General features: G+C 42.2%; 1 protein-coding gene and 1 pseudogene across 1 annotated transcript in view; both read left to right on the top strand.

Annotated features, from left to right (window-relative positions):
• Nucleotides 1-3,578: 3,578 nt before the first annotated feature.
• Nucleotides 3,579-4,681, top strand: LOC102256984 (annotated as a pseudogene).
• Nucleotides 4,682-9,555: 4,874 nt separating this feature from the next.
• Nucleotides 9,556-15,871, top strand: part of CCDC85A (coiled-coil domain containing 85A) — a 179,754-nt gene continuing 173,438 nt past the window's right edge. The window contains exon 1 of the mRNA XM_014532005.1: nucleotides 9,556-9,649. Coding sequence (XP_014387491.1) covers nucleotides 9,556-9,649 — 94 coding nt within the window. The remainder of the gene's footprint in view (nucleotides 9,650-15,871) is intronic.

The raw sequence follows: 15,871 nt of genomic DNA, 5'->3' as shown, positions 1-15,871 counted from the left end.
AAAGAAGTTAATATAATTCAAAGTAACATGTGATAGATGGGTTTGTAAATGCACATTTAACAAAAAACTATGTACTTTTAAAAATCTTAGTCTCACCTTAAAATAATAAGTAAACATCAAAAAATACGATCTTCCAAATGATGTTAACAGTAAACTTTTTACCTTGGAATATGCTTCTATTCCTCTACCAACCAACATGCCTTGTTTTTGTATTGGTGTGTACTTAATAGACTGAAAACATCACATTGGTTTTTATGGCTATATCCATTACACTGTAATGTTAAAAAATGTCTTTTCTTAAGGTAACATTTGCTATAAGTGAAATTTAAATCTGGATCCAGGCTTGTTTTTGTTGTGTGTGAGGTTTTTTATCCACGCCCCCCACTCCGCCCCCAGAAGGTTCAATTATTGAGGCAATAAGATACTAGAACTAGCTATTACCCCTAGAAAATATATCCCCTAGAAAAATAGAAAGTATAACAGTATTTTAATTTAGATACCATCCAGCTCTTGCTTATCTCTTCACCCCTCCAGGGATTTATATTTCAGAATAAAAAATTTTAAATAGCATTTATTCTTTATTACTAAAATAAAAGCCAACCTGAGTTTTACTATAACTCTTGGCTTCAAATGGATCACTATGCCTTGTCATTTCTCTTGTGTCCTGACATGACTGAACTGTAGAAACCCACACTGATGATAAAATGGATTCATTTGATTTTAATCACAAACACAGCCTTCCTAAAATGCTTAATGAATTCTTGGTTAAGGTCTAGAAAATTATAGGGGAGATTTTGTTTATCCATATTCTTATCTCAAAATGACTTTCTCTTTAATTATTATCATGGGAATGATATAGTCACTCAAAGTGACACAGTGAAATATAACTGAGTAATGATTGAAATGTGCATGTGAAAAATTTCTGAGAGTTTGGTAAATAGCAAAGCATATCATTTTCAGAATTTAGCATGGAAATAATCTCTTTTTCATGCCTTTGAGACAAAATATAGTATAGTAGGTGAAATTATAATCTAATATATTTATTGATGTTTGTTACAATAATATTTCCCAATTAAAATAATATCCATTATAGATTAGGAAAAAGAATATAAAAATTATATATAATTCTACACTCAATAAATATTCATTGAACTTATATATTAATACAGAGATAACTGCCATTAACATTTTACATCCTTTCTGTTTTCAAAATTGGAATTACTAACATATTTTAGAATGCTATATTTGCTTAATAATGTATCACATACATTTTATTTTATTATTACACATTGATTAAGTATAATTCTATCATATGGATATATCATCATTTATTTAACCAACCTGCTAAATATTACTTGCAATTTTCTGTTATTTCAAGTAATATTGCCTCAAACATCATCTTATATAAATATGGTTATACATAAATTACTTTTGTTATCATAAATTTCTAAAAGTGAAATTCTTAGGTTAAAGACTGTGAATATTTTTATGGATCTGAATAAATATTGCTTTTCGGAGAGATGTACCATTTTACATTCCTATCAGTAATTTGAAAGTGCCCCTTTCTTCATTCCTTTGGCAATACAGAGTATTACCATTTTTTATGCTTGTCAAATTTTTATCCACTTATAGACTTAACTCTGGGCTTAGATCAGAACATAGAAGTGTAGAAGGAAACCTGTCAATCTGTCTTATTGTTCTAAAGACTAATTTTAAATGGAAACCTTTTCATTAATTAATTCAACAAATGTTTTCTGAGTGCCTCTCAAAAAAGGGAAAAATTTAGAATGTAAAATTTAATATTTGACAAGTTAGTAATATTTCTCAGTTGATGGCACATTAGCATAGTTCATGCCAGGGTGCTCTCTTGTTTTATTTTAAAACTATAGTCCGGCCCTCCAACGGTCTGAGGGACAGTGAACTGGCCCCCTGTTTAAAAAGTTTGAGGACCCCTGTTCTAAAAACTAATTTTAAATGGAAACCTTTTCATTAATTCATTCAACAAATGTTTTCTGAGTGCCTCTCAAAAAAGGGAAAAATTTAGAATGTAAAATTTAATATTTGACAAGTTAGTAATATTTCTCAGTTGATGGCACATTAGCGTAGTTCATGCCAGGGTGCTCTCTTGTTTTATTTTATTATTCCCTCTCTTTTTAGCTTGATTCCCACTCTGTTTCCCTTTTCTTCCATAAGCAGCCATTCTAGTATGATACACACACACACACACACACACACACACACACACTAGAGGCCCGGTGCACAAAAATTTGTGCACTCGGGGGGGTCCCTCAGCCTGGCCTATGCCCTCTTGCAGTGTGGGCTGGCGATGTAAGCTCCCAGCCTCTCCTTTTTTTTCTTTTTTTTTATTCTGGGATTTATTTACCTTCTATAATTGAAACTTTGTTGCCTTTAGCAGAGGCCTGTGGAAAGCTTGGCTTTCTCCATTGCCAGGGACAACCCAAGCCTCCTGCTCGCTCCAGCTCCGTGGCCACGGCTGGCTGAAACAGGTATCTGGGGTTTGTTTACCTTCTATAATTGAAACTTTGTTGCTTTCAGTGGAGCTCAGAGCTGGGCCGCGGCAGGCGGGGAACCTTGGCTTCCTCCATCACTGGAGCAAGCAAGCCTCCTGCTTCGCTCCAGCTCCATGGCTGCCAGCCGCCATCTTGGTTTGGTTAATTTGCATATAGTCGCTCTGATGGGCTGGTGGGCGTGGCTTAAGGTGTAGCGAAAGTATGGTCAATTTGCATGTTTGTGTTTTATTAGTATAGGATATATATATGATATGCATGCTTTCTTGAAGAATATATTGTGTTTTGTGGTTTTGAGTTAGTAGTTTTAATTTACATAAATTTTATTCACAAAGTTGCATTATTTTAAAATTTCTACTATTAAACAATATATTAAAAAATTAAACTCCTTGTTGTTGTGAGCATGTTTAGATTTTTGCTTCTAATTGATGCAAAAAATTCCACGGTGTACACCTGAGGTCTAAACAAGGAGGAATTGTGCTCAATTCATGGGATGCTCAAATGAACATTTACACGTTACTTTTAAATAAAGGATATCATGATTCGTTGTGTGGTTACATATGTCTACAATGGATCTGTAAATTTCTGAGAGGATTGTAAGAACTTTTAGGAAAGCTTAAATTAGTAGTACCCTCTTAGAGCATCAGCAATTCTGAGAGAAGTAAAACTGTCCATCCAGCACATACATCCAGGGGGCATGTGCACCAGGCCATTGACTTTGGGTTGGGCCAGTGGTGTCACATACTGTGGTGAGCCTCTCTCATCCTGCCATGGGCACCGCAGCCAGGAACACAACACTACCTCGTGCCTTATATCTTGAATTTGTCACAATGTCTGACATCTAGGAGCCACTAAAAATATATATATAAATGTTGAATGGATAAATGAAAAGGAATCAAATATTAATTTCAGAGCAATAAGATAAGGAGACAAGGATCCCTATTGCCCAAGCAGTGAGGGATTTCCAAGGAAACAACTTGTAGTTCTGCATACAGAATTCATGTGCCTTGTCCTTTCCTTCCTGAGCACTTAGAATACACATTTCCCGGGCGGAACCTCCGAGGTTGCTGTAGCCTCTGACCCTTTTTTCTGGGCGCACCGGAAACACGTCCTCTTTCCGCCCTGATGCCACCATGATTCCTGGGCCCAAGAAGCACCTGAGGCTTGTAGCAGCTTGAAAGCTTGGATGCTGGATAAACTGGCCAGTGTGCTTGCTCCTCATCCATCTATTGGTCCCGGCAAGATGAAAGAACGCCTCCCTCTCATCATTTTCCTAAGGAACAGACATAAGTATGCCCTAACAGCAGAGGAAGTGAAGACGATCTGCATGCAGCAGGTTTATTAAGATTGATGGCGCCCTGGACGGGCAGCTCAGTTGGTTAGAGCATCATGCTGATACACCGAGGTTGTGGGTTCCATCCCTGGTCAGGACCCATACAAGAAGCAACTATGAATGCATAAATGAATGGAACAACAAATTGGTGTTTCTCCTCCCACCGCTCTCTCCTCTCTCAAATCAATAAACTAAAATAAAAAAGTGAAAAGATTGATGGCAAGGTCCCTAACCAATATAACCTACCCTGCCGGTTTTATGGATGTCATCAGCATTGACAAGAGGGGAGAGAATTTCTGTCTGATCTATGACACCAACAGTTGCCCTGCCGCTCATTGTATCACATCTGAGGAGGCCAAGTATAAGCTGTACATAGTGAGAAAGATCTTTGTGGGCACAAAAGGTATCCCTCTTCTGGTAACCCATGATGCGCACACCATCCACTACACTGATACCCCTCGTGAAGGTGAATGACACCATTCAGGTTGAATTGGAGAATGGCAAAATTACTGATTTCATCAAGTTTGATACTGGCAACCTGTGTATGGTGACTGGAGTTGCTAATCTTGGAAGAACTGGCATGATCACCAACAGAGAGAGACACCCTGGGTCTTTTGGTAGAGTTCATGTGAAAGATGCCAATGGCAACAGCTTTGCCACCCAGCTCTCCAACATTTTTGTTATTAGCAAAGGCAAAAAACAAACAAACAAACAAACAAACAAACAAACAAACGTGGATACCCTTCCTCATGGAAAGGGCATCCACCTCATCATTGCTGAAGAGAGAAAGAGATTGACAGCCAAACAGAACAGTTGGTGAAATGAGCTCTAGTTGACATTATTGAAGATTTTGTACTTAATGAAAGGTAATACAGCATGAAAAAAAAAAGAATCTGCATTCTCTAGTCCCTTTTCAATTAGGTGAAACTGACTAGTTGAAGCTAATGAAATATGCATGAAATAGATATGTGCCACTTATATGTCCAGGCAGGTAAGAGTCAGGGTGCCACCTCCGAGCTTTCTTTTCCTTGAGCTCTCTTTTCCCTTCTCTGGCAACCTAGGTCACATGTCTCAGATTGTGTGGCTACATGATGCCAAAACATTAGCCTTGGGACTGTGTCCCCCCCCCCCCCCCATCCTGTCAGTCTACACTGGGAGGGGGTTTGGAAGTGTTGGAGAGGAGATTGCATATTAAGTAATATGGCCAGGAAGCCCTTGCAGAGATGTTTAAGTTGAGACCTGAAAGCCTGAAAGAAGTGAGGGAGTTGAGGCAGCTAGGACAGGAGTATTCTGAACAGAGGGCACAGCAAGTGCAAACACCTTAAGGAGAGACTGAGTTTGGTGGGTTAAAGGAAGCAGGACAAAGTCAGTGTGGCTGAAGCAGAGTGAACAAAAGAGAAAGTAATAGAGTTGAGGCCACACAGCTGTCTGGAGGTGGGGGACAACAAATTATGTAAGGTCTTAAGGTCATTGTAAGGACTTTGGCTTTCACTTTGAGTGACATGGGGGCCATTGGAGAGTTTTACATGTTAGAGTGACATGATCTGATTTATATTTAATCTAATTGAGAATAGACCCAGGGTAGCAAAGGGAAGAGGCAGGGCCGTATTACTTAATATGTAATCCCCTCTCCAACACTTCCAAACTCCCTCCCAGTATAGATTGACAGGATGGGCGGGCCGTGGGGAGAGGGGCTCTCTACACAGCCCCTAGTCCAGGCAGGAGATGGTGGTGGCTTGAATTAGGGTGGCAACAATAGAAGTAGTACAAGTCAGTCAAATTCTGGGTATATTTTGAAAGCAGACCCAATAGACCCAATAGAATGAAAGATTAGGTGAAGAGTATGAGAGAGAAAGTCCAGGATGACTCCATGGATTTAGACCAGTGTAACTGGGAGAATGAGCTGCTATTTGTTGAGCTAGGAAGAGCAATTTTGGGAGACTATCAGGAGTTCAGGTTGGGATGGGCTAGGTTTGAGATGCTTATTTTATATGCAAGTGTTGATGAAGGGAGATTTCACCAGGATACGTTGGCAAGGATACTGGATTGGTGAGAATGACAGGGATGGTGACACCCTTTACCTAGGAGATCAAGGCCCCTAAGTGGAGACTCAAATACTAAGGACATTTGGGAGACTGTTCCATGATTTCTGGTGGGTGGGCTGGCTTGGAATTGGGTTTCCCAATTACTATGATTAAGCTGAGTTTCTACAAGATTAGCTGCTGATCTAGCAGCAAACATGTTTCCATGTGAGAGCTATCCATTTGGCAGTCAAAATGTCAGAATTTCACACTCTATGAAAAATCACCTGAAACCATCATTCTCAAAGCTCTGCCTCCTTGAGTTTCAGACTCATTTCTTGGTTTTCAGATCCCAGGGATGAACACTGAAAGTATATTTTAAGACAAGGCAATTTATACTTATTCTTCCAGCATTAAAAAAATGCATTTCCACATCAGAGCCATGTTTGGTTTCTAAATCTGTTAGCGTAGCAAGAACAATATTTCCCAGCTTTCCCTGGTTGCATTGTTTATATTTCTTAGCCAACAACATCTAAACCTTTTTTTTTACTCACTTAGAACTTCTGTTTATTCCAACCCTTTGCTTTGTGAAACATTTATACATTGCATGTGTGAATACAATATATGGGATAATTTCAGATGCCACCCCTCTTCTTTTTAAAGTGACTGATGTCAGCCCTATGGCAGGTGCCTCACATTCCACTCCCAGTTGTCACACATGTGTTGAACTTGACAGCATCCTGTCCATGGCTGGCAAACAGTGATGCATTCCGTATGCTTCACGTGTCATTTTTGAGATGCAGACCTCACTGAGTGCTTTGTCAGTTGCTATTCCTGTTTATCTCCCTGTTTGTTTATATGCTTTCTTACTTTGTGGACTCATTTTGCTTTTTGACTACTTCCTGTTGTTCTCCTTCTTTGATATTCTCTGTTCTCTTATTCCTCACTGAGTGGAAATTGGATGTGTTGCACAGACCTGCCATGCCAATCTAGGGGAGAGCTGTGCTTCCCCCACTGAAAGAAAGGGTTTAGCATTGTACCCTTGACCTATGTAAGTCACACAACTCAGATGCTTGCCTGGGTGGCCCCAGTGAAAGATTAAAAGGAGGTTTCATTTGAATAAACTGTGAAATACTCTTTATTGGAGTAGTAAATGGGGCCCAAAGCTATCACCAGTTTAGAAACTACAGTGGATTGAGGGAGCCAAAGGCAAGACTACAGGTCCCTGATTCTGGAGAAGAGGCCATTTCTTAGACCAGTTGTTAACATGGTGATGAGCAGGGCCACTGTGTGTGCTTGTGTTGACAGTGTTCTACCCTAGGGTACCCAGTTGAGGGACAGATGGGGGCTGCAATGCAGCTTGTGGGCTACCATGCTTCTACTTGTGATGATTAATATTATGTGTCAATTTGACTGGGCCATGGAGTGACCAGATATTTGGCCATGAATTATTCTGTGTATGTCTGTGAGAGAGTTTCTGGATAGATTAATATTTGAATCAGTAGACTGAGTAAAGCAGATTGCCCTTCCGAATAGTGGGCTTCATCTAATCAATTAAAGACCTGAATAAACAAAAACAAATAAGAAACAAGCAAGGGAGAAATTCTCTCCGCCTGACTGGCGTCCAGCTGGGACAGTGCTCCTTTGCCTTCGGAATCTGTTCTGGGTATGTCTGTGAGAGAGTTTCTGGATAGATTAATATTTGAATCAGTAGACTGAGTAAAGCAGATTGCCCTCCTGACTGTGGGTGGGCTTCATCTAATCAACTAAATACCTGAATAAACAAACAACGAAAAAACAAGCAAGGGAGAAATTCTCTCCGCCTAACTGGCTTCCAGGTGGGACAGTGCTCCTTTGCCTTCGGAATCTTACTGGAACTTATACCATCAGCTCTCCTGGTTCTCAGTCCTGGGACTCAGACTGGAGCAACACCCCTGGTTCTCCTGCATCTTCAGCTGGTGGACTGCAGATCTTGGAACTTCTCAGCCTCCTTAACTATGGGAGCTACTTCCTTCAAAGGGATACACTAATACAGTACTTGACACTCCACCCAAAGAAGAGGTGCCTTTTGCTAATTCACACAAAGTTTCTCTCTGGGCTAACTAAGGCCCTGGCAATGTGTGTAGAGTTGGGTGTGAAGAGGTAGGAATGGGGCTGATACATATAATTTAAAAAGTTATGTCCCCCTCCACTCCCATGTAGCTTAGAGTTTGGTTGTGGTTTAAAACTCCGTGTCTAAGCATGAGTCTTATAATATAGGTGATTTTACAACTCCAGAGGGATAGAAACAATTTAGTTCCTCTGCTAAATTCCTGGTGATCCCTGAGAATGCCTTTGCTGGTTGGAGAGAAATATAGTAAGATAGTGATGAGTGATATCCAGAAAAAATACCCAAACATTGTCTTCTGGTGGGGCAAGGTGTGCTTTTTAAAACATGTTTCCTTCAATGTTTTAATACTAAGGTATGACTGGTGGTTATCATTCTTATTTTAAAGTCACAGAAACAGGTTTCCTGGTGCTTACCACAGGCTGTGTTCGTACACTGACTGTACAGAATTAGGAGGCAGAGATCTTCTGGTGGGGCAAGGTGTGCTTTTTAAAACATGTTCCCTTCAATGTTTTAATACAAAGAGGTATGACTGGTGGTTATCATTCTTATTTTAAAGGCACGGAAACAGAGCTGCAGAGGGGCTGGTCTGTATTGTGAATGGGGAGACATTGAGTAAAAAGAGGGAAAAAAGATAAAGGCATGGAAACAGAGCTGCAGAGAGACACTTGGGCATCCCTGGGGCCTGGGGGCTGGGGTGGGGTGGCTAGAGGCAGGGTTTGTTCTCTAGTTGAGCTTCTGTTTGGGCTCCTGGGTTCTTTCCAGCCTTCCTCACAGGGCTCACAGAACACTTAGAACATTAGTACATTCTTTCTAAGCATTTCTTTTCTTAGAAAAAATAGAATAGTATGATCAGAGCATAATTTCCTTAAAGGACAGACACTAGAACAAACTTTTTTTTTCCCACTGAGAAAACAACCATGTTTATTTGGGTTGTAATTATGTATTTTAGTTCAGTTCTCTACTCTCACTGTCCAAAGTCTTTTCTTTTCTAAGAACTGTGAAGGCAAGAATCCACACATATACAAATGTGTGCTCTCACATGCATGTATCTCAAGGCTATTTTGTTCATCAATTTTCTAAAAAAGTACTCAGACTGCACATACTCGGTATCACACAGATCACTGCAGTAGAGGGTAAATGTGAGATAATATTCGCAGCACCTGACACATTGTCCTCAAAATGAAAATTATTGTTGCTGCTCACGCACAGCTGGATGGTGAAAAAATAGCAGTGATTCTATGATGCACTTGAGAGTTCCTTGTACCGTAGGGAGAAGGTGGAAGTCAGTGAACCATGTTTTGTTTTTCAGCTGCTACCCAAATGGGTTTCATGAGTTCTTACACTTTTACATAACCTTTCCTTTGGGCATTTAATGCCAATTAAAGCAACACAGTCATCCACAGCTCCAACTCTGGAAGGACCCCCTCTGAGGAATGTCACATTATACTTATGATCAGTCATAACAGATTCCTAAACCATTTTCTAAAGTCTTGTGATCTTTATATTCACACATCCTCCTAGGATGGTTAGCTGAAGTTCTAGGTCAAGGATGTTTAGGAGACAATGGTAGAAGCAGACCTCAACCCTTCAGAATTATTGCTTACCAACTACCCAATTCTAGTTCACAAGGCTGAACCCTGTGAGCAACAGGAAGGAGGTTAGTGAAGACTCTGACTCCAGTGGGCTGACATCCTCCTTAAGGACAGGAGGCATCAGGAATAAAGGGGTGGTAGGCACTGTCTCCCTAGTCACACTACCCTTAGACATCAGTGAGGCTTGAGTAAGTCCACAGTGGAATTTCCTGCAAGCTGAGGAATTCCTAAATTTTAAGGAATGTCCTAGGATTCACCAAACCTTGCCATTGGTTTAGGTCAGTGCTTCGTAAACTTTGACGTTCTTATTAATCACCTGGAGATCTTATCAAAAGGCAGATTCCCATGCAGTAGTTCTAGAGTGGGGAGAGAGATCCCGAATTTCCAGCCAGGTCTTTGGTGAAACTAAGGCTGCTGGTCCACAAACCACACAATGAGTAGTAAACACTCAGAGTAAATATTTCAGGACCTCAGTTCCTTTCCTGCTCTTTCTTATGATGCCACCACTATGAGTGTGGCCTCTACTACCTATTGCTACTATTTCCAGTCTCATTCCCCACCTATTGCTAAAAAAGAGCATTTAAGATTGGTCTCCTACCATTCAAGCCTGCTTTGAGCTCATTTGGCCAACGTTCTGTGGCCTAGCTTTTGGTTCTTTTGCAAGCCCCCCAAAGATGCCATTTTTAAGTTCTAAGGAACTTGGAATGTTTCCATAAAAGTGGAATTCTACAGTTATGCTGAATATTTCCCCAAAGACTGTGGTGGCCTTTGACTCTCCTTCTTGCTGGGGAATGTTAACTCATGATATATAGGAGGTAACATTAGTCCTACGATCTTATTCGTGGCTTCTCATGGATATGCAAATAGAATTCAAAGGATACTCTCAGGCTTCCCAAAGACCCAGAAATTAATGTATAAATTAGGTTGTTATAAAGCAGACTGGCTAGGGGCTTGCTGTGCTGATGAGCAAATATTAAACACCTTCAATTTATCCAGTCACTAAAAGAGTTATTGAGTACATACTATGGGTCAGGCATAAGACAAACACAGCTCCTCCCTCTGTGCCTTTCCCAGCTGAAAGTAGAAAGTAAACAAAATAGAAATAATCACAAATGCTAGGTGCTATGAAGGAAACAATATGATGAACTCACAATGAAGAAGTAGGCCGGTTAGACCACCTGATGAGTGATGGTGTCCCTGGGGCAGTGGCAGGAGGCAGAGACCTGCAGGGTAGGAATTACCCAGCAGCATAGAGGTGCTTAGGCAGAGAGATCATGTGACTATCCCTGTGCATGCTCTAGCAACTTCTGTAGATGCTACCAGACAAACCAAATAAACAATTCACAGCTCCCTTCCTTGCAAATTATTCTGAAATTAGAGATTCTCCCCCAGGTGACAAAGGCAAAAGACTCCCTTTCTGCCACCTTCAGACCCCGCTTGCTCCACGGCTAACGCCAAAAGCCTGGGTCTCACTGAACACACCACTGGGGACCCTTGCACTCCTCTTTGAAGGCTGCCTGGAAGGTTGGGGGCTGAGAGCCCGCTGCCCAGTCCTCAGACTCTGCCTGTTTCTGCTGGTGAAGGTGATCCTCAGGATGATAGTCCATGTTCACTAGGTGAGTCTGGCCTGAGCCTCGGACTCGGCATGCTCACCCCTGATAGTTCTTGTCCAGTCACAGTGTGATATGGTACTTTGGAAGCTTCCATTCGGAAAGACAATGAGTGTGCCTCAACTTCTGCTGTCATTTATCATTTTTAATTATATGGGGGCATATTATAAGCCCAAATCCTAGGAGATATTAATGCTGCCAGGAGATTGTTTGTCTGCTGAAGAGCAGTCTTTCTAATCAAACTTGCACACCCTCAGGGCAGCTGATTTTTGTGTTAGGTGAAAAGCAATCATAATGAGCAAATGTGTGAAGAGGCATTTTCACTTGTGAGACGCTTAACTATGTCAGACAGCTTAGCAAAAGGACTGGAAACTTCGAGATCCTGGTGGGTCTGCACGGGGCAGGGGTGGGCCAGTTCCACTGGAGTTTGTTTCACAGTTCAGACCTGCTAGGCAGTGACTGCTTTTAGCACTTTCTTCCTTCCTTAACCCCTGGGGTTACGGCTTCTCAAAGACACTTCAAGTGACCAGGCCAGGCAGCATTAACAAGGACTTCTGGGATGTTTGTGATCTGCTGCTTTCCCATTTAGCCATCCCTTCAGGAGGTGGCCTTTTTATTTTCATGCTTTTCCTGAGTTCACACCAGAACCTGGGCGCCCCAGAGGCTGAGCTTCAGACGCACCTGAACAGTTGTGGCTGTGCTCCTACAACAAACACTTGCTGGGCGTGGTGGAGGGTTCACTGATGAATGACAGGTTCCTGCCCTCCAGAAAGAAAAAAATCAATAGGTATCCAACTAGCTATAAAAGAAGAAAGACTGTGATAACTACAACAATACAGATAAAAAGGAAGTGCTTTGTTATATATAAATGGTGCTGTATTGGTTTCCGATTGTGGCCACAAAGTTAGTGGCTTAAAACAACAGAAATTTATTTTCTCACAGGAGGCAGAAATCTGAAGCGAGTCACACTGGACTAAAATCAAGGTGTTGGAAGGGCTGTTTCCTCCAAGGCTTTAAGGAGAATCCGTTCCTTGATTCCCCAGTTCCTAGTGGCTGCCAGCATTTCTTGTGGCCTCATCATTCCAACCCCTGCCTCTGTGGTCACATCGCCTTCTCTGTCTGTGGAAGCCCCCGCAGCTCCCTCCTATGAGAATAGATGTGACTGCATCTAAGGCCCATTGGGATGAGGCGAGATGATTGTTCTATCTCATGATGCTTAATGTAAACACATCTGCAAAGCCCTCCATTGCCATGGAAGGTAACGTTCACAGATTCCAGGGGTTAGCACATGGGTATCTTCTGGGAAGTCATTCAGGTGCCACCCTCATTCTTCCACTCCCTTCCCCCATTACATACAGCTGTGATGTCTAGTATGGTAGTCACCAGTCACATGTGGTCTGTGAGGGGAGGGTGGTTACACTTCAGGTTGCCCAAGGTGACCCTGGCTGGGGCACAGGCTGAAGGAACAGCAGCTACCAGGGTTAGCTCTTCTCCCAGTGAAGCGTGAAGTGTACTGGGGGGTGAGTAGACAGATGTCTCTGAAGGCCTCCTCAGAGAAAGAACACACCCACGTTCCATTAGCAAAGCAAGTCCCAAGGCCAAGCACAGTGTCATTAGGGAAGGGAGTTCACTTGGCCCCTTAGTGAGAGCTTCTACAAAGTCACATGCCAGAGTGGTACGAATTATACAGGGAAGTCCGTGAAGAATTATGAGCAATGGTTCTTAGGGGCGAAGCAGCTGGACTTGACTTTTTTATATAGTTCACTTGCATAGTTGTGTGGAAAGCAGATTTGAGAGATGAGATGCTAGAGTTGTGAGGTTCAGGTGAGACCTTGGGAGAATGTGGGCTGGGCAATAGTGAGCTGCAATGGAACAGTTATTTCAGAATAACATGTGAGATAAAACCACCAGGCTTAATGACTTAGTCATGTATGGCTGGTTTCTAGATACCTCCATTTACCGTACAGAGTCCATTGCTAAGGTGTGCAGTTGCCTCTCCAATATCTGTTTTCTTATGTTTATCAAAACAACTCTGATTTTACTTGCCATTAATGTGCTTAATTAAACATTTTTCACCTAGCTTCCCTTGCAGCTGGAAGGGAAACCCTGGATATAAATGGCAAACCCTGGATATAAATGAGATTCACTAGGTTGTATTACCAGAAAAACTTTTCATCAGGACATGTGCTTTTTTATCATTTGCTCCTATCTTTTCTCTGCCTCAAGTGTAGATGGATGCCTGGAGCTCCAGTAGGTATTCTGTGGCTAGGAGGCAACTATGCTAAAGATGGCTGAGCGCAGAAAAGGAGCCTGTCTTTGATGACATCATAAAGATACCATACCATCTCTCCACGGCCCGCTTTAGATTGGTTATGTGAGAGAAAGTAAATGCCCTCTTTTAAGTGACTATTTTTGTCTGTTTTTAAAAAATATATATTTTTATTTATTTCAAAGAGGGAGAGAGAAACATCAATGATATCAATGATAACTGGCTGCCTCCTACACACCCCCAACTAGGAATTGAACCTGTAACTAGGGCATTTGCTCTGACCGGGAATCGAACTGTGACCTCCTGGTTCATAGGTCAACACTCAACCATTGAGCAACACCAGCCAGGCTGTTCTTTGTCTGTTTTTAATAGCCAAGTAAAGTTCCTGTCACCACACATGACCTTACCAACGTGAAGACACATTATTCATTTAATAATTATCCTGATCAATGACCAAATCTAGAAACTGTGGGGACTAAAGTAAATTAACATTTTCCTCCCACCTTCTAAGTTCTTTTAGTTGGGCTAATAGTCAAGTTAACAGACAGATTAACAGGAGAAACATCAATTCTTAATATATGCTCATGGCAAATTCACATATGCATGAAAATTCCAAAGGCAGTGAGGCAACACTTAATATATATGACATTTTGGACAAAGGAGAAAAGAGGCGGGGAATAGGGGTCCTAAATTTCAGAAGTGAGAATGAGCAATTTACAGGTAGATGAGGAAAAGTGGCTGGGTTGGCTCAGCGGATAGAGCGTCCGCCTGCAGACTAAAGGGTCCCAGGTTAGATTCCAGGCAAGGACACAGGGCGGGGGGTTTCAGGTTTGATTCCCAGTAGGGGGTGTGCAGGTGGCAGCCAATCAATGATTTTCAACATTGATGTTTCTATCTCTCTCCATCTCCCTTCCTCTCTAAAATCAATAAAATATATATTTGAAAAAAAGTGGAACATACATGGCAGCCAAATTCTTGCTAGGCAACTCAGAAACAATGGGACATAGGGATATCTAGGTCACAGGCCCCTGCCTAAAGCCCTCTTATAATTCAAACTAGGCTAAGGGAACATCCTAGTTTTTCTAACAGACTCTCTTGGGCAGGAAAGGAGGGTGGTAGTCAAAGGTCCTTTGAGTGCTTTTTTTTTTTTTTTTAACAATTAGTCTTTTGTTTCTTAATAAACAGCTTAAAAGCAATATCCCAAAAGGCAAAACTTGTTCCCCTTCAAAACATTAAAACTTCATTAAGGCAATCTAGTCCAACAGTAAGCAGCTGCTAGTTATGTAAATTTGTGGAGAAATTTTACTTCAGTTTCTTTCTTCCTTGTCCTCCCAACACAAGTCCAAATGCTCCTCTCAGCCACCTAAAGTTTAGTCAGGCTGAGGGGAACTTGAAGGCTGTCTGGGTCAGAGGAGCTTTCCTTGCTCTCCAGGAACCAGGTCTCAGAAGTTCATCTCTTAACAGGTGGCTGCTTTGTCAGGGGACACACGGACTAGCTGGTGGAGGGACTCGAATTTAAATGCCCATCCAGGTGGCGATGATTCCCTCTGCACCCTGGTTCCATGAAGCTCCATGGGGTGAGTCCTTGCAGTTTTCTGGCTCTGTCTCCATCCTGGAGAGCAGAGCACTCACCTAAGTGACATGCCCACGACCAAATCCAAGAGACGTTTTCAGCTCAGAGATGATTCCATACAACTTCACAAGCGGGTTGAATGGGGAGGGGGGAAGGGACTCTTGTAGCCCAAAGATAGAACCCAGGGACAAGGGCACCCCTAGTAGGAATTACCATCATAATAAGCTGAACGGGTAAGTACGGGCAGCCTGCCGCACAGAGGAAAATGGAAATCTCCTTGGCTGGCATTTCAGCTTGCCTAAGGGACCATGCTTTTTTCTCAGAGGGGAGGTGACCTGACCTTAAAATCCAGGCCTCGGGAAGGAGGAGATGAAGGTATTTTATTTTCCCCTTTAAGGCTTTGATGTTTTTCACATAAAAATGTAAAAGATCCAGTTCCTTCCCCTGAAGCTTCTTAGCAAAGTAGTGGGCTTTTAGAAAAGACAAAGGCCTGGGGGCGGGTGGTGTCTGAAGAGCAGTGCCCTGAGGCCTCTCTTTCCCCTTTTCAGAGCATGAGGATTTTTAAAAACGTTCCTTCCCCCAAACACCCCACCCCCTTCTTCCCCCACCGATCTCTTCTTTATTCTCCGAAATACAAACAGACGGTTACCCCTCAGGCCCTGCTACCCGTCTTCCCTGAATCCCAATGCCTCCAAATACCAAGCTTCTCTCATTTTGGTAGGCAGCTGTTCCCCCTGCCTGGTGTGCGGAGGGAGCTTCTTTGGCCACACGGTGGCGCGCGCGAGCCTCCCAAAGCCCGACACACATTTCCAGCCCCCCCCCCCTTCCTCTCCAT

Source organism: Myotis brandtii, unplaced genomic scaffold (genome assembly GCF_000412655.1).
Source record: "Myotis brandtii unplaced genomic scaffold, ASM41265v1 scaffold84, whole genome shotgun sequence".
In the NCBI taxonomy this organism is placed as follows: domain Eukaryota; kingdom Metazoa; phylum Chordata; class Mammalia; order Chiroptera; family Vespertilionidae; genus Myotis; species Myotis brandtii.
This window is presented reverse-complemented; position numbering and strand designations above follow the sequence as displayed.